Source organism: Phyllobates terribilis, unplaced genomic scaffold (assembly GCF_046119375.1).
Source record: "Phyllobates terribilis strain yellow unplaced genomic scaffold, ASM4611937v1 Scaffold_4__5_contigs__length_816908805, whole genome shotgun sequence".
Lineage (NCBI taxonomy): Eukaryota > Metazoa > Chordata > Amphibia > Anura > Dendrobatidae > Phyllobates > Phyllobates terribilis.
In genome coordinates, this window is record NW_027362764.1 from 405424260 (window position 1) to 405449379 (window position 25120).

Genomic DNA, 25120 nt, shown 5'->3' on the forward strand with positions numbered 1-25120 from the left:
TATAAACAGTGGAAAAAAAATGCAAAGAACTTGCTGTTTTTCATTTGGTTTTTCCTCCTCCAAAAAAAATAAAATAAAAGCTGATTAATAAATGACATGTTCCCTATAATCAAGATATGAAAAAGTAGAAGGCATTCGTTTGAAAAACAAGCTTTGAAGTGTATGGCTCAATAAATGCAAAGAATGAGCAGATAACTAAAAAGACTGCAGGCTCCATGATATATGTGTACCACAAGAAAAGAAAATGGAGCTTTGGTATAAAGATAAAAAATGTATAAATTTATTAACACAGAATATCAGACCAAACAAGACATATAATAAAAAGACATGTGCAAGAGGGCTAGGAACGATAGCAGCGGGTACTGGCAATACTAGGGGGGGGGGGGGGGGGGTGTGGGGATGACAGGGGAATACATGCCAAAATAGTAGTCATAAATCAATGAATATAGCTTGTACCCATGTAGCCCCTAGACCCCTCACTGTGGCAATAAGACTCCACTAAGTATAGCTCTGCATAGAAACTGTGATTTATGGCCGTATTCAAATTTGTTCAATCACTGATAGGTACCTCAGCCATAAAGATCCAATTGACAGCAGAGAAAAGGGACCCCCATTGGGGCATATAGAAAAAACCACAGTGGAGGAGAGTGGCAAAAGGCAGTGCTTACCCTAGGTCAGTACAACAGCAAATAAAGGGGATAAGCCGCTTCCCGACGCGCGTTTCGCGTGTAGACTGATCGGCTTTCTCAAGGGAAGGTATGCTAGTGTGGCAACAGGACCTTCAAATACATCATGTGGGAGGTCAGGTGGTGCACCACTTGACCATCAAGCAGCCAATAGCATCCGTAATACGGGGCATGCGCAGTGGATCGAGCAGGTCCCGCAGCAGCAACACGGTGGTCACTTCCAGGAGTACGCAGTGAAGGGCTGCGTAGTCACAGAAGGGAAAACACCGGGCGCTGCTGAGCGGGGCAAGGTCGCGCCACACGCACGCGCACAGAATGTAAATGGCAAAATGACACAAGGTACATTTAAAGAAACAAAACATAAATGGCACTCTATAAATAAGGTACATAGATATGAATGGAACACATCACCACATAAACTAACAGGTTAACACAGAGTAATAGTAAAGTGCTGAGGCACCAATAACTCTTCATAAATGGGATACAGAAATATCAATGGATCAATTAAATACATATAGCGGTATCCATACATAGTTATGATGCATACAAAAAATCAGAAATAATAATTGCTGGGATGAGGGTGGTGCACAGCTGCATAACTTGGGGGGATGAGGAAGACCTAAACAAAACATAGTGGACAAAAAATAAAAACAGGAATTAGGGAACATAGAGGACCACACCGGAGAAGAATAAAAATCATAAAAATAAAAGCTGCTAAAATAGAGCTCAACAAATACGCAGTGCAGACCATGAAAAGAATGTCACCAGGAGGAGGCACACGCATGGTAGTTTCATAGAAATGGGGCATAACTAATAGTCTCGTTCAAACCCTTTGGGGACAGAGTATCCAGTGTGACTATCCACTTTGTTTCAATCTGGGCCAATAGACGCTTCACATTACCCCCTCTAGCCCCAAGATGGATTACGTCTATGCCCCGGATAAGCAGTGATGATGAGTCACAATTATGAAAGAGAACAAAAAATCTTAATGACTTGATAGTTAAGAGTCATTATGTCCCTACTAATAAAACTTTTCTTTCAACATTTCAACCCACCCTGGGGTGTTTTCCATGCGGCCACTGCTTGGCATGCAGCAATGTCCTACGTACCCGGACTTTTACTCTGCGGCAGGGGATAAACAATATGTTATCCGACACCGTATCTCCTGCAGTTCCACCAATGTCATCTACTACGCTACGTGTGGATGTCCACTCATTTATGTGGGCCTTACATCTAGGGAACTCAGAGTCAGAGTTCGGGAGCACATTAGGGACATTGCTGTGGCCAAGTCTGTGACGGACCCCTCTGAGTTAAAAACCCTTCCCCGTCATTTTCGCCTCTTTCATAATTGTGACTCATCATCACTGCTTATCCGGGGCATAGACGTAATCCATCTTGGGGCTAGAGGGGGTAATGTGAAGCGTCTATTGGCCCAGATTGAAACAAAGTGGATAGTCACACTGGATACTCTGTCCCCAAAGGGTTTGAACGAGACTATTAGTTATGCCCCATTTCTATGAACTACCATGCGTGTGCCTCCTCCTGGTGACATTCTTTTCATGGTCTGCACTGCGTATTTGTTGAGCTCTATTTTAGCAGCTTTTATTTTTATGATTTTTATTCTTCTCCGGTGTGGTCCTCTATGTTCCCTAATTCCTGTTTTTATTTTTTGTCCACTATGTTTTGTTTAGGTCTTCCTCATCCCCCCAAGTTATGCAGCTGTGCACCACCCTCATCCCAGCAATTATTATTTCTGATTTTTTGTATGCATCATAACTATGTATGGATACCGCTATATGTATTTAATTGATCCATTGATATTTCTGTATCCCATTTATGAAGAGTTATTGGTGCATCTCCCTCTACTATCAGTAGTGGCTGCCTGGTGCTTGTGATCCTTCCAGGAGAAGGATGAGAATGCACGTGTGCACCTTGAGATTGTGTGTGTGCTCGGCCCCTGCAGTGTCAGTGCGTACAGGGCTGCGCATTTAAATTAGGCAGTGCTCAAAGAGAGTTCTGTCAAATCACCACAATCGGAGGGGTGGAGTATGGTAATTGAGGGACCAGACTGATGCACCGAGCCCTAGTCAATGCCAAGGTTGCACTGCATCCCCTTCATTTACACATGTACTAAAACTGTTTTATATATTAGCCAAAATTAGCCAAATAAGCCCCCTATATGAATGCCTAAATGGTTTAATTTGAGTTATGGGGTCGACAGACTCCTTTTATAGCGAATCTGCCAGCTTGGAAATGCTGTGCAATCTAGGGGCATGATGTTATAGAACAAAATAACTTAAACAGACATATACTGTAGATTTGTGAATTTTTTTTTATATATCAGTAATTTAGTGAATGAAATTCCTGCTCATTCTTAAGTCATGTGGGCGGTCCTAATAAGTGATTGACAGCTTTCCCTATTTATGTGAGTATACGGAACTACAGATAATGGAGTAAGACAACTACTAATCTAGAAACCTATTTGACGAAATAAAAAGGAACATTTGATAATGACATATTTATGGCAAACTGATCTATTTGATTGTAGAATGAACATGGAAAGCCATTTCCTATTGTTATATGTGAAGGTTTGCTTACAAACTAATCGGAAGGAGCGAGCGGTCATTTCTTCTGTGACTTTTAATTCCTGAATATTAAAGTGCGGAAATTGTAGTTTGAATCCAGTTGTTCATTATTGAACTGAATAAACCTCTCGTTACTATGACAACTAAAAACATGCGAAAATCTAAGCAACATGGATTAAGTTAAGAGAAAACAAGTAATCCCTGTTTTAATCAAATGAGTATGATGGGGGTATATAATTATCTAGTAAGCGATTATTACAAGAGATTTTAACTATAGATACAGAGATCCCCCCCTTAGGCCACATTCGCACCTTCAGTATTTGGTCAGTATTTTACATCAGTATTTGTAAGCCAAAACCAGGAGTGGGTGATAAATACAGAAGTGGTGACGTGTTTCTATTATACTTTTCCTCTGATTGTTCCAATCCTGGTTTTGGCTTACAAATACTGATGGAAAATACTGACCAAATACTGAACGTGTGAACATGGCCTAAATGAAGAATACAGAGCCTATTGACTTATTTGTGCGACCCTTATGTCCCATGTGCAGCAAATCTAAAGCCGAGACCTTTTAAACTGTATTACGTTTATTAGCCCCTACTTTTTGATTTAATGTATTTTATCCATTTTACATGTGACAGATGCAGAGACCAAAGGTCAGAGACGTCGAGGGGCAGCAAAAAGAACAAGCTTGGCACCAGGATCAGCCAATACCGTGTCCTCTCCAACTGCACCGATTCCAGTAAGTAGTCGTTTATATTTTACCTACAATGAATAATCCAAGAAAATAATTTAAAAAATAATTGGTGTAAAGAACTGATTTTTTGTTTTTTTATTTTACAGCCAGCGGGGAAAAAGAACAATGTACTTTCTAACGAAGCCAGAAAAGAAATGGCAAAGCTAGCAAAAGTTACAAAGGATGAGAGAAGAGCTCAGTTGGATGCAAGACATAAATATTTGGTGTCCAAACTGGCTGATGGATTGGGAATCGGTGAAAATGAAGTGGAAGACTTTCTCATTTCTGATGACAAGGTAAAATCTTGGCCAACACTGACACCTAGTGGTTTTCTGTAGTTTTACAGGTTGCAACCAATACACATAATGCAATCCATAAGAATTATCTTTTCTATCAGGCCAACTGTGTTTTTGGGAAAGTAACCTAATGACAAGTAACCAAAATAAATAATAAAAATAAGACAAAAGAGGAACAGAAAAAATATAAATTAGGAATTAGTTAATCCATTTACTGACTACTGAAACTTATGGAGGGTTCGGAGGTTACAATCTCTGTAAAATATAAGAGACTAAGGATATGTGCACACAGACCGGAGCCGGCTGTGGCCCTGACGCTGTGGAATAGCTACCGGCTATTCTAATGAGCGACGCCATTTCTTTTCACCTGCGGACTTTCCTCATAGAGTTTAGGTCTATGGGGAAAGTCCACATGCGGACCCGCAAGAGAAGTTGACATGCTACAGTCTGGAAAGACGCACTGCATGTCCGTGGGTGATCCGCAGGTGCACAGAGACGTATAGTGGACATGGGATTTCTACAAATCCATCCACTATGCTGTAACATCTGGCCGCTGCGGGTTTGACACTGCATAAGTCCGCAGCATCAAACCCGCAGCGGCTCCAGATCGTGGGCACGTACTCTAAGAGGCCCCTCACCAATTCCTACTCATTTGTTATGCTTACCGAAATAATAACCCCATGTTAACATGTTTCATCTTCTTCTTTACAGTTCAGTTTGATAGCTGATTTTTTTGCTGCTAATGGATCAAAAAAGCTTATCTTTTTTTACCAAGAAGTTTCTCAGGTATGTTCACTAGTGTTATGTCTGCATATGTTCATACGTTAGTACTAATTTATCCCCACATTTCTTATAATAAACCATATCTGGCTCATTCTGTTTTATAGCCAGGTAAGACAAATATTCCGATGTGGACAGAAGGAGCAAATCTGAATTCCTCTTATCCAAACGTACAGAAGAAGCTTTTTATCACCATGGGCTCCAGTGAGGTACCTGTCCTTGTTATCTATATTTTATTGGATGATGCAGAAGTTGGAATTCTCTTCTCTACCCATTGTAACTCGGATGGGAAAACCTGTCTACATGTGGCAGCCAAAAGTGGGCAGGATCACCGATACAGCCGAGCGTGCTGTGCTGTACTGTTTCTGTAACTCGCATAGAAATGAATGGAAGTTATGGAACCACAGGCTGATAGGAAAACAGAAGTATACGTTAATAATTTACTGGGCCAATTATTTTTTATTAATTTCTTCACATCGATAACATTAGTCACTATCTCTACTTATTCTAACAACTGCAACTAGCTGTTTTATTCTTGTGAAAGTTATTTGTAATATTTCTCATACTGTAGTAATTAGAGATGAACAAATCTCTAGAAATTCAAAATTGCGAGATTCTCTGAATTTTCCCCGAAAATTTGATTAATATGTCCATCACAAATCAAAAATACTTCAAAGTCTCCAATTGCCCTGAAAAAAGTTTGACACTTTTGTTGTTTCCTCACACACTAATGTTTTTCACGGCTGTGCTGTCATACACTATCTTTACTGTTTCTTCCATGTTTTATGACTTTCTCTCCCTATTTTTATGGTTAGGATGTGAACTGTGACGTACTCTCACTATCCTGATTCACTACAAAGTGCCTGATGCATTTCCTGCCTCTGCTTTTATACAGGCTACGTTACTCCCTGTTAAGCCCTTCACAACCTTTGACGTAAGTTTATGTCAGGTCGTGAACCCCTATCTGACCATATGTCATAAACTTACGATGTGGCGATTGTGCGGGCACAGAAACGATCGCTGCCGGGAGCTTGGCGTAAGTAATAGTCAGGCCCCACTGTCACTGCCAGGAGTGGTGCCCGCACCACCCCAGGCCATTTAACCGCCTAAATGTCCCGATCAATATTAATCGCAACATTTAGGAGGCTAGAATAGGAGGCATCTGACCGGTGTTCGCAGCGTCTTCGCGAGGGCCCAGTTGTTGCATGACAACCTCCGGGTCTTCCAGCTACGGCAATCCTGTTAGGCCATGCTGAGAGTAGTGTAAGGGTTCTGTCAGTGTAAGGGTTCGCTCACACGAGTGTATAAAAAATCAGTCCCATTCTCTTCAAGGAAAGTGTTATGGTTTCTTTGTCATACGTGTGCTGTCCGTATATAACCATTTTTTTTACTCAGCTGCTACGTATTAATCTTTTACAGACCCATTTACATTTTCCTATGCTATAGAATTGTAATGTATCTTTTAAAAAAACACATGCCATACTGATGGTCCATATAGCATATTTTTTTCTCTCACCCTCAAAATATACAGATCTGCACTGCCTCATTGAATAACATTGATCGAAGTGCAATCCGATTTTTTTTCTCGCATTGCACTTGTCCAATTTATACTCCAGTGTGAGCGAGCACTAAAACTGACAGGTATAATGCATTGCAGTGCTGACTTAGGCTACATTTCAGGGGAATATCAAAAGGGGGCGTTCCCCGAAGCATAACCTAAGTCAGTGCATTTGGAACTGGCTGTTTCTATGTTTGCTACGTGTATTGCAGTCTGGATCTTATATTGGAGGCTGTTGTGACAAAAGAAAATGTTCACAATTGCCAAACCAGGATCAAGGACATTTCATCTGTATTTGGTAAAATATGAAATATGAAACTGTTATTGAAATTGTAACTAAAAGAAATTGCATACAGTAAAAGATTTTATAGTACACTGCTCAAAAAATAAAGGGAACACTTAAACAATAGAATATAAGTCCAAGTAAATCAAACTTCTGTGAAATCAAACTGTCCACTTAGGAAGCAACACTGATTGACAATCAATTTCACATGCTGTTGTGCAAATGGAATAGACAATAGATGGAAATTATTGGCAATTATCAAGACACCCTCAATAAAGGAGTGGTTCTGCAGGTTGGGACCACAGACCACATCTCAGTACCAATGCTTTCTGGCTGATGTTTTGGTCACTTTTGAATGTTGGTTGTGCTTTCACACTCATGGTAGCATGAGACAGACTCTACAACCCACAGAAGTTGCTCAGGTAGTGCAGCTCATCCAGGATGGCACATCAATGTGAGCTGTGGCAAGAAGGTTTGCTGTGTCTGTCAGCGTAGTGTCCAGAGGCTGGAGGCGCTACCAGGAGACAGGCCAGTACACCAGGAGATGTGGAGGGGCCCTAGGAGGGCAACAACCCAGCAGCAGGACCGCTACCTCCGCATTTGTGCAAGGAGGAACAGGAGGAGCACTGCCTGAGCCCTGCAAAATGACCTCCAGCAGGCCACAGATGTGCATGTGTCTGCACAAGCGGTTAGAAACCGACTCCATGAGGGTGGTATGAGGGCCCGACGTCCACAGCCCAACACCGTGCAGGACGCTTGGCATTTGCCACAGAACACCAGGATTGGCAAAGTCGCCACTGGCGCCCTGTGCTCGTCACAGATGAAAGCAGGTTCACACTGAGCACATGTGACAGACGTGACAGAGTCTGGAGACGCCGTGTAGCGCAATCTGCTGCCTGCAACATCCTTCAGCATGACCGGTTTGGCAGTGGGTCAGTAATGGTGTGGGATGGCATTTCTTTGGAGGGCCGCACAGACCTCCATGTGCTTGCCAGAGGAAGTCTGACTGCCATTAGGTACCGAGATGAAATCCTCAGACCCCTTGTGAGACCATATGCTGGCGCGGTTGGCCCTGGGTTCCTCCTAATGCAGGACAATGCCAGACCTCATGTGGCTGGAGTGTGTCAGCAGTTCCTGCAAGATGAAAGCATTGAAGCTATGGACTGGCCCGCCCGTTCCCCAGACCTGAATCCGATTGAGCTCATCTGGGACATCATGTCTCGCTCCATCCACCAACGTCATGTTGCACCACAGACTGTCCAGGAGTTGGCGGATGCTTTAGTCCAGGTTTGGGAACAGATCCCACAGGAGACCATCCGTAACCTCATCAGGAGTATCCCCAGGCATTGTAGGGAGGTCATACAGGCACGTGGAGGCCACATACAATACTGAGCCTCATTTTGACTTGTTTTAAGGACATTACATCAAAGTTGGATCAGCCTGTAGTGTGTTTTTCCACTTTAATTTGGGGGTGACTCCAAATCCAGGCCTCCATTGGTTAATAAATTTGATTTCCATTGATGATTTTTGTGTGATTTTGTTGTCAGCACATTCAACTTTGTACAGAACAAAGTATTCAATGAGAATATTTCATTCATTCAGATCTAGGATGTGTTATTTGAGTGTTCCCTTTTTTTTTTGAGCAGTGTATGTCAATGCTGTTTTGAGTGCATTTTTTCATTTTGCTACGTTTTATGGATAGGAAGAATCCAAGTGTGCACTCATATCCTTTACTCCAATGTATTAAAAAAATGTGGCTTTGAACAATTTCATCTGAATCACATCATTCTGAGATTTAGGTGGAAACCCTGATGTAAGTGCTCACAATAGAGCATATAATAAATGTGATCCAAAATGTTATGTAAAATGTTCCCAATAAAAGCTTCAAATCAATCCACATAAAAAGTCCCCACTCAGGTCCGTCATCTGTCAATGGAAATTTAGGGGGCTTCAACGTTACTGGTAGCACAAAGGCTCTGAAAAAGCGCTATATGGCTCCTCGCCCCCCAAAAGAAATCCAGGGAATTCTGCGCACCCAAATCCTGATGTCCCCCTCCCTCCTGAGCCCCATAGTCTGCTTAAACCACAGTTAGCTTTCATGTTTGCCATTTCTATAGTGATGAGAGTCCGCCTAATTTATGGGGTTCTTGCCTACTGAAGCTCGAGATGGGCACAATGTACTGGGCATTGCAACATACTGGGCACTATAATGGCAGATTTGCAATTTTCACTCAGCAACATCCGCTGCTTCTTGTTTCTGGAAAGCACCCATGGAGTCAAAATTGTCACTGCACCTGTAGATAAACTTCCAGAGGGATGTATTTTGCTAATTTAGGTCAATTGAGGGGAGATTCTTCTCTTCTGGCACTAAGGGCTCTGTATATGGAGTTCGCAAACTATTCTATGAAAATTTGTTCTCCTAGAGTCAAATAGCGCTCTGTCTCACCATGTGGCTAAGCAATACTATACAGCCACATATGGGGTATTGCCACATTCAGAAGAAATTGTGACAAATGTTGGTACTGTTTTTCCCTATTTTTCCATGTGAATATGTAAAATCTGGGCAAAAAACTAAATTTTTGTGGTAAAAATGTAATTATTTTTTCTTCCCCGCCCAATGGTATAAAATTCTGTGACACACCCATGGTGTCAATATGATCACTGCACCACTAGAATAATTTTGGGTCATGGGTCTTGCAACAAGATAATGAACCAAAACACACAGCTAAAAACACCCAAGAATGGATAAGAGGAAAACATTGGACTATTCTGAAGTGGCTTCTATGAGCCCTGACCTAAATCCTATTGAGTATCTTTGGAAAGAGCTGAAACATGCCGTCTGTAAAAGGCAACCTTCAAACATAACACAACTGGAGCAGTTTGCTCATGAGGAGTGGGCTAAAATACCTGTCGAGAGGTGCAGAAGTCTCATTGACAGTTACAGGAATCGTTTGATTGCAGTGATTGCCTCAAAAGGTTGTTCAACAAAATATTAAGTTAAGAGTACCATCATTTCTGTCCAGGCCTATTACATGAGTTTAATTTTTTTTTTAATTCTGTGGAAGCAGGGTTGTAAAGCAATGTCTGACTTTCATTTTCATAGATTTTTATTTTATTATTACTTTTGTCAGATTCAAGTTATTTCTGTGACCATTGTGGGTTTTTCTTTCCTTAAACAAGGGGTACCAACAATTTTGACCACATGTGTATATGTGTGATTTATCTTAATACCACAACCCTTTTCAAGAACAACATCATATAGAGTGGGATTGTTGATTTTTTTCACTTTTTTTTAAAACATATCTAATAAAGTATATATTTTTAAGGGGTATAAAGAATTCCGTGAAAAAAAAAGTAATTGTCCTTTTTTTCAGGGGTTAACTGGAACATGCCTCTTCTTTTTGCGCACAACAGATAAAGCTATCACTACAGCCAATATTATCCAGGTGAGATTTTACGTTATGACTTATTATAATATTGATCAAGATGACAAATGGCTCCTCATACAATCTCCAACTGCTACTAGGTGCAAAATAACTCACATTAACATTCAGCAATAATAGGTGAATATTTGGAATTTCTGAATAAATATGATGCAAGGGTGACTATAATATAAAAGTTAGAACTATAACTTCTGTCACTTATCTTTCAGGAGGTGAACTTCAGTATGTTTGAGTGTACTAATGGCAACATACTCCAAGGCCTGGAAATCCTACTTGCTCAGGTTTTGGTGCCAGCACTTAAATGTCAGGAGGTAAGATAATGTATTGGTCTGTTGGATCACACAGTTCAAAAACTTTGGCTGATAGATCATTGCTAAAGTCAAAGTAATGGGATCTTTCATTACTGCATATCTTGTGTTCATTTTAATGACAAATTTGCCATTTTCTAAACTTTTAATCACAAGTAATATTCAATCTAACAATGATATTTGTAGATCTTCCAACATGGTGGAATATTACTTGACAACGTCTCAGAACTTGAACTATCAGAAAACATATAAGCAGTCCTTTCCTACTCCATGATTTGTGTTGTGCCTGGGTTTTTGCCACTACTCTGTCACACTGGTTGCAGCTTTTTCTCTCTGGGGCTCAGTGAGGCCCATGTGTGGCGCCCCTGCGGGTTCAGTCGCCACAGAGGTACTGCATCTCACCCAGAGGTGTGGTATCCCACTCTCAGGTAAGGATGGAGTACTGCCCGGGACCCAAACACCTGCATCCAACACTATACTACTCCAGACCAGCAGGAGGGGCAAGATGCACTGCTGCGCTGCTGAGCCCTGACCCTGGCTGGAGTGGGGGGAACCAAGAGAGGGGGAACCATGTAGTGGGTGTGGGTGGAGGAAGAAAATCAGGGGAGCACTTGAGAAGGAGGATATAAAAAGGGAAGCCATCTTGGGTGTGTGTGTTCAGTCAGAGGAGGACAGTGAAGGGAGCAGGAGGTCTGCAGGAGCTCTGCCCAGTAGGCGAGACTGACTGAAGAGAGGAGAGAAGCAGGGAGGAAGGCTCCAAGAAAGAAAGAGTGGATCCTAGGGGTACGGGAAGTGCTGGATCGACCCGTACGACCGAATCTACCAGGAGTGGAAGGATCAAGCTGCAGAGGGGACCGGCCCCTAACTAGTGAGAATTGCATATTCAACTAGAAACCGGAGGCTTCTGCACTTTCAGGATATAGTTGCCACAGCCACAATTAATCGCCAAAAAAGTAGCTGCACAGGATCCAGGGAACTCTAGGTTGCCCGCCAAGATCTGAGGTTACCGGCTTGGGACACTGATTGTGAGGCACTGGGCAGGAGGGTGAGAGCCAGCGCAGGAAGACGACTGAGAAAGGCACACAGAACAGGGTCCCGTTAAGTTCTTCTGACATACCTGAGGGATTGCTGAACCCCTGCCTCGGTGAATGCAGAACGACGTGGGTGGTGATAATTGGCCGTTGTAACCAGGAGCAACGTGATAATCGTGAGTAAACCGTGAAGACTGCACCCCACTGTCTCTGTGAATTATTGCTACGCCATCATCCCCTGTACCACACTGCACAACAACATCTACCTCATCTATAATCACCACAGCAACGCCCTGGAGCTTAGCTCTACCTGTGGAGAGCTGAACCAACTCTGCTGCATTACCAACAGCTCCAGAAGACCTGCTCTGCAGCGGCGGCTCCCTTTAGCCGCATACCACAGGTGGCATCGCGAACATTAAACATAAAAACCTTTTCTTTAAAACCCCTTTTATTGACCGCCCTGGGTCACGGACCTGGTCACTGCCACTGTGACATCTCCCCTAGTAACGACCGGCCCGGCTACCGAGTACCCCACGGCCCAGGGGGCGCGTCGCATGCTCACACCCTTATTTCTTCGGTGGTCTCAGTGAACTCAGGCCTTATAACTCCAGTGGCATCTCTACTGGGTCCACCTGTCATTTGGTCTTAGAGCAGTTCTCTCATGGGTTCCTGTCTCCTACGAGCCTAAGCTCAACTACCTGGTACTCTTCGAGGCCACTACTGCCCATCTTCTAGCTTACAACTTGTACTCCAGTCCAGGAGTCCCTGATTTGGAACTAAACCACCTTTCATTGTGGAGACTTTGGATCACTCCTCTGTACTGGCTTTATCTCACTATCCCTCTCTGCCTGTGGGTACAGCGGAGACTCTGACTTCTCTACTTATCCTCATTGAACACCTACTGTCACTCAATGTATTTGTCTTATGGGAAAAATTAGTAATATCTATCATATTGTCGTAACTAGAGATGAGTAAACCTTTAGAAATTTGAATTTGCTAGATTCTCTGAATTTTCCCAGAAAACTTAATTTGCGATGAATCAATTCACCGCAAATGAAAATTACTACAATGCATCCAATAAGTCTGAAAAAAGTGTATGACACTCTGATCTATTCCTCACACACTAATATTCTTCACTGCTGTACTGTCACACACTATCTGGCCAGAAGGCTCAACAGCCCCAGTTTGTTTATCTATTTTACTCATTTATATAGCGCCATTAATTCCATAGCACTTTACATACATTATCATTTCTGTCTCCATTGGGGCTCACAATCTAAATTCCCTGTCAGTATATCTTTGGAGTTTTATACAAACAGATTGTCCGGTTTGGTTTCATATCCTAAGTCCTATGCCAAGGCTCGTTAAAGGATCGATATTGATTTTTAGGATTGTTACCTGCAATAGGTGGCACTAGAGTTTCTGTCATCTTCCTTGCATATTTGCATATTTAAATTCCCAGAGGAGCATTGAATGGCCTATCAGTCTCCTTATGCTGACTTGGCTCTCTTAAGGAGAAACTTTTCCCCTTAGAACACCTGTCAGAAGCCTCTCACCCAAACAAACAAGTACTCCTGCTTGCCCTGATGAAAGGCAAACAACCCAGAACACGTATCATCAAATGAAGTTTCAGGTTTGGCTTTATATCCTAAGTCATGTGGCAAAATCATTTAAAGGGTCGATATTGACTTTTAGCATTGCTACCTCCAATAGGTGGCAATAGCGTTTCTGTCCCGTAGTTAACCCCTTGTTACCACACAGTGAAGATTCGGCACCAATTTGCAAATATATAACACATTTTATCAATTAGCTGCATGCTCAACTTTCACTTTAACAACATAGCTCAGGCTAAATCAGGCTAAATTTTGGATAGATTTGGCTTGGTTAGACTGAAAAAACAGCAGTTTTTCATAAAGATTTGCTTATGTATGATTCAACTCCCACCATTAGCAACTCAACATAAAAAAATAAGGAAAGGGTTACAAATCCCTTCCATATTCTTACTGGTAGTCTTAAAAATGTAAGAAGGAATTACACCTAAATGAGTCGTCTACACTTGGAAGTTGAAAGTAGAAGGAGTCCTGAGTGCTTGACTGTCTGTATGAAACCAAAATGGCTTTCCCGTGGTTGTCATGTTTCAGAAAGCTTCACAAGATCAGGTTATATAACTATACATATAAGTCTATAGGTGCTATGCATATAACTTTATTTTTTTATTTTAAATATCTCTCATTTCTTATATTTTTTTTTTTTAGAACTGGGGGGCTGTGAAGGATGGACTCCAAAACTCGCAGATTCAAGAATTCTTAGATTCTTTGGACAAGTTTGTAGCAACTTTGTCATCAGCAAAAAATAATCTTGATGGAAAAATTGAACTTAAAAAGGTGGACAGCGGCAATCTTCTGGAAAACCTGCAAAGTCCGTCAGACTTTATAGCTGCAGGTACATTCATGTTTTATTTTGGATGTCAAATATATGATGAGCTATATGTAGCAGAACTAAAAGGGGTCATATAATACACTTCTCTGCAGCCACGACTCCTATAAGAACCCCTATACTTTATATGGCTATAGATATGAGGTCTTGTTGGCATCTTCCACATTCAATGGGAACTACCAACAATTTAACAACCCCTTGATCACATTGCTTGAGGGTTGAAAGGGTTATAGAAGAAATCTCTATCATACTGCTTAAATGCTGCAGTCAATTGTGACCGCAGTGTCTATATGGTTAAATTGCTTGTATCTGAGTTGCCTCCGATCAGGGCTGCCACCAATTTCAGGGCCCCGTACTGCCAAAATTTTTGGGCCCCCTTAAGACTCTGCCAAGGTTCCACCCTAGCTCCGCCTCCACTCCTCCAATCTTCCACAGTCCCACCGCCCACTCTTGGAAAAACTCCACTTCTGCACCACATCCTCACCAATCACACATTAACAGTTCCCATCGAACACCATATCACACACACAGCCATCAGCTTTTGTTTTTGCCGAAAGATTTTTTAAGCCGCCACCACGACAAGGAGACTCTTTTGGCAGGGCCCTACTTTACTCTAACCTTTTAAACATTTCTTAAAATATGCAATACTCTCTTTAGGTATATTTTTATTTTATTTTTCTGTAGCACATACTTTTTATAAAATGACCAATAAAACCACATACAAGGAGAAAATACCGTCACATAATGACAAGACCACATATTACCACCACATAGTGACCGAATATTACCACATACGAGGAACAAATACCGCCGCAACATGACCAGACCCCATATTACCACTACATAGTGACCGAATACTACAATACTGATCATTAATAAGAAACAGAATACTAACATTACCATAAGTACCATTATACACAGGATCTCTGTACATAGTATACAGTGTCAGTGTACAGATAACACACTGACTCACCGGTGACGTCTCTAGTTGAAGTCTTTCACCTTTGCTTTTCCTCTTCATCCAGAGAGCATTCCCCAATTTTCCCAACTTCTACACTACATCAGATGAAGAAAAAAAGTTACATTATACACAGGAGCTCTGTACATAGTATACAATTTATAGTGTGCAGGTAATACAGGGAATCACCAGTGACATTATACACAGGAACTCTGTATATAGTGTTAGTGTACAGATAATACAGTGATCACCAGTGATATTACACACAGGAGCTATTTAAAAAGTGTCAGTGTACAGGTAATACAGTGATCACCAGTGACATAATACACAGGAGCTCTGTATATAGTGCATACGCAATACAGTGATCGCCAGTGACATTATACACAGGAGCTCTGTATATAGTGTCAGTGTACAGGTAATACAGTGATCCCCAGTTACATTATACATCAGAGCTCTGTATATAGTGTCAGTGTTCAGGTAATACAGTGCTCTTCAGTGGCATTATACACAGGAGCTCTGTATATAGTGTCAGTGAACAGCTAACACAGTGATCACTAGTGACATTATTCACAGGTAGTGTTGAGCATTCCGATACTGTAATATCGGGTATCGGCCGATATTCGCGGTATCGGAATTCCGATACTTAATTCCGATACTTTGACAATATCGGATACCGGAATCGGAAGTTCCCATAATGCCTGCGCTCTGCAGTGTCTCTGAAGGATGACAAGCTGGATGGCAGTGCTCAGCTGAGATCCAGCCTGTCATCAGAATGCCATCCCAGTGTGGGAGAATTCTCCTGATTGTTTAAAAGCCGGCGGGCGGTAAAAAGCCGCCGGCTTTTAAACAATCACACAGCCCCATACTGCTTCCCCGCAGCCTCCCACCCCGATCCTCCGCTCCCCTCGCCACCTCCCATCCCGATCGTAAGCTAGGACCGGGCGGGGAGCGCAGCACCAAGGAGCGAAGGACCCGGGCGGGGAAGCCGGCAATGAAAAGACTTCACCGCCGGCTTTCCCGTTCTGTGCTGCGCTTTCCCGCCGGTTATTTCAAATGAACAGCTGAGGTATCAGGTGATGCCGATCAGCTGTTCATTTGAAGTCGCCGCGGTGCCCTCAGAGGGTTCATGTGAGTTCATGCTTGACTGCATGAACTCACATGAACTTTCCCACGGCCGCACAGGTCAGCCTCACCTCCCAGACCATCAGCCCGTCATGATTAGTGTGTGTGCGGGGTGTGTGTGCGGGGTGTGTGTGCGGGGTGTGTGTGCGATGTGTGCGGGTGTGCGCGGTGTCTGTGCGATGTCTGCGAGTGTGTGCGGGTGTGCGCTGTGTCTGTGCGATGTGTGCGGGTGTGTGCGTGCAGGCAGACATAGGCCGATGTGACACTACTACTCCCATCAGCCTATGTCTGTCCCCCGTCCACTCGTGCCAGCAGGATCAGCTCGATGGGAGCAGTAGTTCCCATCAGCCTGATCCTGCTATATAAATTGCCCTACTGTGTCCCCAATAAATTTTAAATACATGTCATTGGTGGCCAGTGGTTACCTACAATAAATTAGTTCATACATTACCTGTCCCCGCCGATCGCCACCTAAAATAAAGTAAAAAATAAAAAACTACACCTATACTCACCTAGACACCTAATTCCCCGAAGCCATCGATCTCCTGTAATAAAATATAAAATAATAAACCACAACCTTATCCTTACCCCTCCGTAGTAGTCCACGAGTGTCCCACGATGATCTCCAGTTCAGAGCAGCCACATAGAATGTGACCGCTCTGAACCGCTGCCGCCGCTAGAATGACGGGGCCGTAAGGGTTCACCGGAGTTCAGGCAGCGCTGCTCCGGTTAGCTCCTTTACGGCCCTGCTGTATCGTGAGAAATTCCCACGGTACAGCAGTGCCGTAAAGGGGGTCTCCGGAGCTGCGCTGACTGAATGCACTCCGGTGACCTCAGTCAGTGGCTCCCGCTGCCGGGAGCGGACGTGTTCCCGGCAGCGTGAGCTTACAGCAGCCATGACAGCTGTCACCATCTCCAGATGTGACAGCTGTGCATGGGAGATCAGCGCAGGAACGTGGACAGGTAACTATTATTTTTAGTAAACTAAGAATTAAATAAAATGGTGTGTTTTATTTCAAATAAATTATTTTTTTCTGGGTGTAGTGTGTTTTTTCTTTTTAACACTTTGTAGGTTAGTAATGGGGGTGTCTTATAGACGCCCATCATTACTAACCTGGGCTTCATGGCAGCTGGCTCTGACATGAACCCCAGCCCTATTACCCCCTGCCACCGCACCAGGGCAGCGTGGAAGAGTGAGGCTAAGTGCCAGAATTGGCGCATCCTATGGATGCGCCATTTCTGGGGCGGCTGACGGCTGGTGTTTCTAGCCTGGGAGGGGGCCATTATTCATGGCACCCTTCCTGGGCTATTAATATCAGCCCCCAGCTGTCTGCCTAGCCTTTGCTAGCTATTAAAATAGGGGGGACCCCACGTCATTTTTTTGGGGGGGGTCCCCCATTTTAATAGCTAGTAAAGGCTAGGTATTCAGCTGGGGGCTGATATTAGTAGCCTGGGAAGCTCCGTGGGTTTTACCCCCTTCCCAGGCTTCAAACATCTGCCCCAGCCGTCTGCTTAACCTCCGCTAGAGACTAAAATTATGGGGGATCCCACGTCATTTTTTTTTTAAATAAATCCTTTATTTTAACACTAAATGACATTTGAGGAGTTAATAAAGATGCAGTCCCTAAATTATTATTTATTTTTTAATAAATTTTTCCCAAAACTTTTGACGTGGGCTTCGCCATATTTTTGTATGCCAGCCAGGTACAGCATCCAGCTTCTATGAACGCGCCATTTTCCGGGGCGGCTGCGGACTGCAATTTTCAGCGGGGGGGGGGGGCAGAAAGCTTGGGCCTCCCTGCGCTGCAGATTCCATCCCCCAGCTGCCTAGTTGTACCTGGCTGGACACAAAAATAGGGAGAAGCTCCACGTTTTTTTTTTTTTAATTATTTCATGAAATTCATGGAATAATTAAGAAAAAAAGGGCTTCCCTATATTGTTGTGTACAACCAGGTACAAATAGGCAGCTGGTGGTTGGGGGCAGCCCGTCCCTGCCTGCTGTACCTGGCTGGACACAAATATAGTGCAAAGCCCCACGTCAATTTTTTTTAATTATTTCAGGAAATTCATGAAATAATTAAAAAAAAATTATGTGGGGCTTCGCCCTATATTTGTGTCCAGTCAGGTACAGCAGGCAGGAACGGGCTGCCCCCAACCACCAGCTGCCTATTTGTACCTAGCCGGACACAACAATATAGGGAAGCCCTTTTTTTCTTAATTATTCCATGAATTTCATGAAATAATTTAAAAAAAATATACGTGGGGCTTCGCCCTATTTTTGTGTCCAGCCAGGTACAACAAGGCAGCTGGGGGCTGGAATCCGCAGCGCAGGGAGGCCCAAGCTTTCTGGGCCCCCCCCGCTGCAAATTGCAGTCCGCAGCCGCCCCAGAAAATGGCGCGTTCATAGAAGCGCCATCTTCTGGCGCTGTACCCAACTCATCCAGGGCCCTGGTGCGGTGGCTCACTGGGTAATAAAGGGGTTAAGGCCAGCTTGGCATTATCAGCTGGCCCTAAGCCCGAAATTCATGGGGTCACGCCAATATTAGACATGACCGCCATGAATTTCTAGTAAAGTATTTAAAAAAAACACAAACACCCAGAAAAAAGTCCTTTAATTGAAATAAAGACACAATTCTTTATTGTTCTAAATTAAACCATACTTACAGTCACGCCCATTCCAGCTGAAGCCAACGATCTCCTGCAATAAAAGAAAAATAATAAAGCAACCTCATCCTTACCTTTCCATGGTTCCCACGACAGCTTCAGCTCTGCTACATCGAGATGACAGGCTGGACCGCAGCAGAACGCTGCCATCCAGCCTGTCATCCCGCAGACACTGAGAAGCGCAGGCATGCTTGCGCTCCTCAGTGTCTGGCTGTGACGGCATAAAGATGAGCCGAGGTCATGTTCAATGAACTCAGCTCACCTCATGCACGTCACTGACAGCGTGGGAAAATTCTCCTGCACTCAGCGCTTCAGCGTGAGAATTTTCCCACGCTGTCAGTGACGTGCATGAGGTCAGCTGAGTTCATTGGACATGACTTCACCTCATGTATGTCACTGACAGCGTGGGAGAAGTCTCACGCTGAAGCGCTGAGTGCAGGAGAATTTTCCCACGCTGTCAGTGACGTGCATGAGGTGAGCTGAGTTCATTGAACATGACCTCGGCTCATCTTTATGCCGTCACAGCCAGACACTGAGGAGCGCAAGCATGCCTGCGCTTCTCAGTGTCTGCGGGATGACAGGCTGGATGGCAGCGTTCTGCTGCGGTCCAGCCTGTCATCTCGATGTAGCAGAGCTGAAGCTGTCGTGGGAACCATGGAAAGGTAAGGATGATGTTGGTTTATTATTTTATTTTTATTACAGGAGATCGTTGGCTTCAGCTGGAATGGGCGTGACTGTAAGTATGGTTTAATTTAGAACAATAAAGAATTGTGTCTTTATTTCAATTAAAGGACTTTTTTTCTGGGTGTTTGTGTTTTTTTTAAATACTTTACTAGAAATTCATGGCGGTCATGTCTAATATTGGCGTGACCCCATGAATTTCGGGCTTAGGGCCAGCTGATAATGCCAAGCTGGCCTTAACCCCTTTATTACCCAGTGAGCCACCACACCAGGGCCCTGGATGAGTTGGGTACAGCGCCAGAAGATGGCGCTTCTATGAACGCGCCATTTTCCGGGGCGGCTGCGGACTGCAATTTGCAGCGGGGGGGGCCCAGAAAGCTTGGGCCTCCCTGCGCTGCGGATTCCAGCCCCCAGCTGCCTAGTTGTACCTGGCTGGACACAAAAATAGGGCGAAGCCCCACGTATTTTTTTTTTAAATTATTTCATGAAATTCATGGAATAATTAAGAAAAAAAGGGCTTCCCTATATTGTTGTGTCCGGCTAGGTACAAATAGCCAGCTGGTGGTTGGGGGCAGCCCGTTCCTGCCTGCTGTACCTGACTGGACACAAATATAGGGCGAAGCCCCACATCAATTTTTTTTAATTATTTCATGAATTTCCTGAAATGATTTAAAAAAAATTGACGTGGGGCTTCGCACTATATTTGTGTCCAGTCAGGTGCAGCAGGCAGGAACGGGCTGCCCCCAACCACCAGCTGCCTATTTGTACCTGGCCGGACACAACAATATAGGGAAGCCCTTTTTTAAAAAAATTATTTCATGAAATAATTAAAAAAAAATTGACGTGGGGCTTCACACTATATTTGTGTCCAGCCAGGTACAGCAGGCAGGAATGGGCTGCCCCCAACCACCAGCTGCCTATTTGTACCTGGTTGGACACAACAATATAGGGAAGCCCTTTTTTTCTTAATTATTCCATGAATTTCATGAAATAATTAAAAAAAAAATGCGTGGGGCTTCGCCCTATTTTTGTGCCTAGCCAGGTACAACTAGGCAGCTGGGGGCTGGAATCCGCAGCGCAGGGAGGCCCAAGCTTTCTGGGCCCCCCCCGCTGCAAATTGCAGTCCGCAGCCGCCCCGGAAAATGGCGCGTTCATAGAAGCGCCATCTTCTGGCGCTCTACCCAACTCATCCAGGGCCCTGGTGCGGTGGCTCACTGGGTAATAAAGGGGTTAAGGCCAGCTTGGCATTATCAGCTGGCCCTAAGCCCGAAATTCATGGGGTCACGCCAATATTAGACATGACCACCATGAATTTCTAGTAAAGTATTTAAAAAAACACAACACCCAGAATAAAGTCCTTTAATTGAAATAAACACACAATTCTTTATTGTTCTAAATTAAACCATACTTACCATCACGCCCATTCCAGCTGAAGCCAACGATCTCCTGCAATAAAAGAAAAATAATAAAGCAACATCATCCTTACCTTTCCATGGTTCCCACGACAGCTTCAGCTCTGCTACATTGAGATGACAGGCTGGACCGCAGCAGAACGCTGCCATTCAGCCTGTCATCCCGAAGACACTGAGAAGCGCAGGCATGCTTGCGCTCCTCAGTGTCTGGCTGTGACGGCATAAAGATGAGCCGAGGTCATGTCCAATGAACTCAGCTCACCTCATGCACGTCACTGACAGCGTGGGAAAATTCTCCTGCACTCAGCGCTTCAGCGTGAGAATTTTCCCACGCTGTCAGTGACGTGCATGAGGTGAGCTGAGTTCATTGGACATGAACTCGGCTCATCTGGATGACGTCACAGAGAGACACTGAGGAGCGCAAGCACGCCTGCGCTTCTCAGTGTCTGCGGGATGACAGGCTGGATGGCAGCGTTCTGCTGCGGTCCAGCCTGTCATCTCGATGTAGCAGAGCTGAAGCTGTCGTGGGAACCATGGAAAGGTAAGGATGAGGTTGCTTTATTATTTTTCTTTTATTGCAGGAGATCGTTGGCTTCAGCTGGAATGGGCGTGCCAGTAAGTATGGTTTAATTTAGAACAATAAAGAATTGTGTGTTTATTTCAATTAAAGGACTTTATTCTGGGTGTTTGTGTTTTTCTTTAACTTTGACTATGGGGTTAGTAATGGGGGTGTCTTATAGACGCCTCTCCATTACTAACCTGGGCTTGATGTCAGCTGGCATTATAAGCTGACATCAACCACAGCCCTATTACCCCCTGCCACCGCACCAGGGCAGCGTGGAAGAGCGAGGCTAAGTGACAGAATTGGCGCATCCTATGGATGCGCCATTTCTGGGGCGGCTGACGGCTGGTGTTTCTAGCCTGGGAGGGGGCCAATATTCATGGCACCCTTCCTGGGCTATTAAAATCAGCCCCCAGCTGTCTGCCTAGCCTTTGCTAGCTATTAAATTAGGGGGGACCCCACGTTATTTTTTTGGGGGGGTTCCCCCATTTTAATAGCTAGTAAAGGCTAGGTATTCAGCTGGGGGCTGATATTAGTAGCCTGGGAAGCTCCGTGGGTATTACCCCCTTCCCAGGCTTCAAACATCTGCCCCAGCCGTCTGCTTAACCTCCGCTAGAGCCTAAAATTACGGGGAACCCCACGCCAATTTTTTTTTAAATAAATCCTTTATTTTAACACTAAATGACAAGTACAGTAATCAACACTGTCACTGTGCTTCTTATGTGTGACTGACATGTTTCTATCTATCTAATCTATGTGTGATTCTCTATTCTTTCTATTCTAAATTGTCGGGTACAGATGCTGAATTGCCGGCCGGCTTTCTTAAAGAGACGGTGCACGAAAACACTAATATTTTTTAAAATAAATCCTTTACACTAAATGACAAGTACAGTAAGCAACACTGTCACAGTACTTCATATATATGTGACTGACATGTTTCTATCTATCTAATCTATGTGTGAAGCTCTATTCTTTCTGTTGTAAATTGTCGGGTACCGGTGAATGCCGCTGATGAATTGCCGGCTTTTCATGTCATTCTACATTATTCTTAGTTGTTTTACTTCATGTAGAATTAACCTACAAGGAAAGAAAGGGTTTATTTTCATTCCGATATTTGTGTCCCATTGACTTGCATTGGTTTCCGGTATCGGAATCGGCGATATCCGATACTTTTTGGGTATCGGCCCGATCCAATCCGATACGATATTTCCTGATATCGGAAGGTATCGCTCAACACTATTCACAGGAGATCTGTATATGGTGTATAGTATACAGGTAATACAGGGATCATAAGTGACATTATACACAGGAGCTCTGTACCTAGTGTACAGGTAACACACTGACTCACCAGTGACATCTCTAGTTAAAGTCCTTCATCTTCGCTTCTCTTTTTCATCCAGCGAAGACCGCCATCACTTCTTCCAGCCAAGACTCGTCCCTGCAGAAAATAACTGGAAAGCACTTTCCACACTGTTTCCCCAACTTCTACACTACGCAGCTGAATACAGATGTTCATCCACCATTAATATATAATTAGTTATCATGCAACCCACCATTCCAAATATAAATTGCAATCCACCACTGTGCCCCCACTAACTATAAATAGCCACTTTCCCCACCCAATAAATATATAAATTGATTAGCACCTGTATTCTTTCCCCCAATTCAATACTAGTCACACTCCTGCATCCTCAATGCCCCCTACTCTGTACCTCCTGCTCCCCCGATTCATTATATTTACATGCCCTCCTCCAGCCGAATTTAGTGTCATGTCCTCTCTCCCCCCACCCTCTATTCATTATCAACTGCTCTGCCCCCACCCTCAATACAGCATCATTTGCTCTCCCATCCTCAATTTATTTGCTGCCCTCCACCCTCAACTCATTATCACTTCCTGTCCCCACCCTCCACCCTCAATTCATCATCATTTGCTCTCCCCCAGCCTCAATTCATCATCATTTAGTGTCCCTATCCTCCAGTCTCAATATATCATCATTTACTCCCCCTACCCTCAATTTATTATCATTTGCTCTCCCCACCCCCCACCTTCAATACCTCATTTGCTGTCCCTTGTCCCCATCCTCAGTTCATCATTTGCTGTCCTCCATTCACCACCCTCAATTCATCTTTTGCTGTCCTCTGCCCCCCACCCTCAATTCATCATTTGCTGTCCCCCACCCTCAATTCATCATTATTTTCCCTCCCCCACATCAATACATCATCATTTGCTGTCCTCCACCCTCAATATATCATAATTGGCTGTCCCCCATCCCCCACCCTCAATTCATCATCATTTGCTCTCCCCATCCCCCACCTTCAATACCTCATTTACTGTCCCTTGTCCCCATCCTCAATTCATCATTTGCTGTACCCCACCCTCAATTTATCATTTATTGTCCCTGTCCCCACCCTCAATTCATCATTTGCTCTCCTCCGCCCCTAATTCATCATTATTACACTCCCCCACCTCAATACATCATTTGCTGTCTCCCATCCTCAATATATCATAATTTGCTGTCCCCCATCCCCCACCCTCAAGTCATCATGATTTGCTCTCCCTACCAACCACCTTCAATACCTCATTTGCTGTCCCTTGTCCCTCATATTCAGTTTATCATTTGCTGTCCTCTGTCCACCACCCTCAATTCATCTTTTACTGCCCTCCATCCCTACCCTCAATTCATCATTTGCTGTCCCTGTCCCACCCTCAATTCATCATTTGCTTTCCCTTTCCCACCCTCAATTCATAATTTCCTGCCCCCCACCCTCAATTCATCGTTTCCTGCCCCCCACCCTCAATTCATCATTTGCTGCCCCCCACCCTCAATTCATCATTCTCTCTTCCACACCCCCAATTCATCATTATTTATGCTCCCCCACCTCAATACATCATAATTTCTCAATACACCTTCCACGACAGCATTGGAGGATGTTGTCCACGCCATATTGGGGGACAGGAACATAGAGAGGTTAAAAGCCCCTCCCCACCATCAATCCCCAGTGTTTTCCTGTCACCCGTGGGGCATGGAGAGGTCCTACAGTGCTGTCGAGCCGGCAGGGCAGCGCTGCGTTTTTTCCATACTTGCCGGGCAGTGGTCGGTCGGGGCGCTCCCTCCTCCCTCCATGCTGCTCCCATTGGGACCATCCTGGCTTCCTGCGCCCTATAGAGGATAAAGCAAGCTAGTGATACTTTTCATGCCGGAGGCCTTTTCCAGCTCTCCGGCATCTCCTCCTTCCCGGAGGCCTGTGCGTGCACCAGAGATGACGTCATCACAGGTCCTGCTGCTTCTGGCCTGTGCGTTCCACGCTGGGACGCATGAAGTGGAGCGCGTCCAAGGGCCAGCAAGGCCCATATCGATCCGGATTAGCCCTCAAGTGAACGGAAGGGAGAGGGGACTGAGGTTCCTTGCTGGGAGGCACGTTTTTTTTTACATAAAAACCTGCCTGAAGACGCCAAAGGTAAGGCTATCTCCACCATGGAAGGTGACAGATCCAGTATCCCTGCATCTGCAGAGCCCAGCATGCCCTCATGTATAGTGAGTAGTACCTGGGTGGTCACTAAGGGGTTATCTCAGCCTC

General features: G+C 44.3%; 1 protein-coding gene across 1 annotated transcript in view; it reads left to right on the forward strand.

The window, feature by feature from the left end:
• Window positions 1–25120, forward strand: part of LOC141265457 (dynein axonemal heavy chain 5-like) — a 526560-nt gene that overhangs the window by 23931 nt on the left and 477509 nt on the right. Inside the window, exons 3-9 of the mRNA XM_073678599.1 lie at window positions 3913–4013; window positions 4115–4303; window positions 5015–5089; window positions 5191–5292; window positions 10299–10370; window positions 10577–10678; window positions 13962–14148. Coding sequence (XP_073534700.1) covers window positions 3913–4013; window positions 4115–4303; window positions 5015–5089; window positions 5191–5292; window positions 10299–10370; window positions 10577–10678; window positions 13962–14148 — 828 coding nt within the window. The remainder of the gene's footprint in view (window positions 1–3912; window positions 4014–4114; window positions 4304–5014; window positions 5090–5190; window positions 5293–10298; window positions 10371–10576; window positions 10679–13961; window positions 14149–25120) is intronic.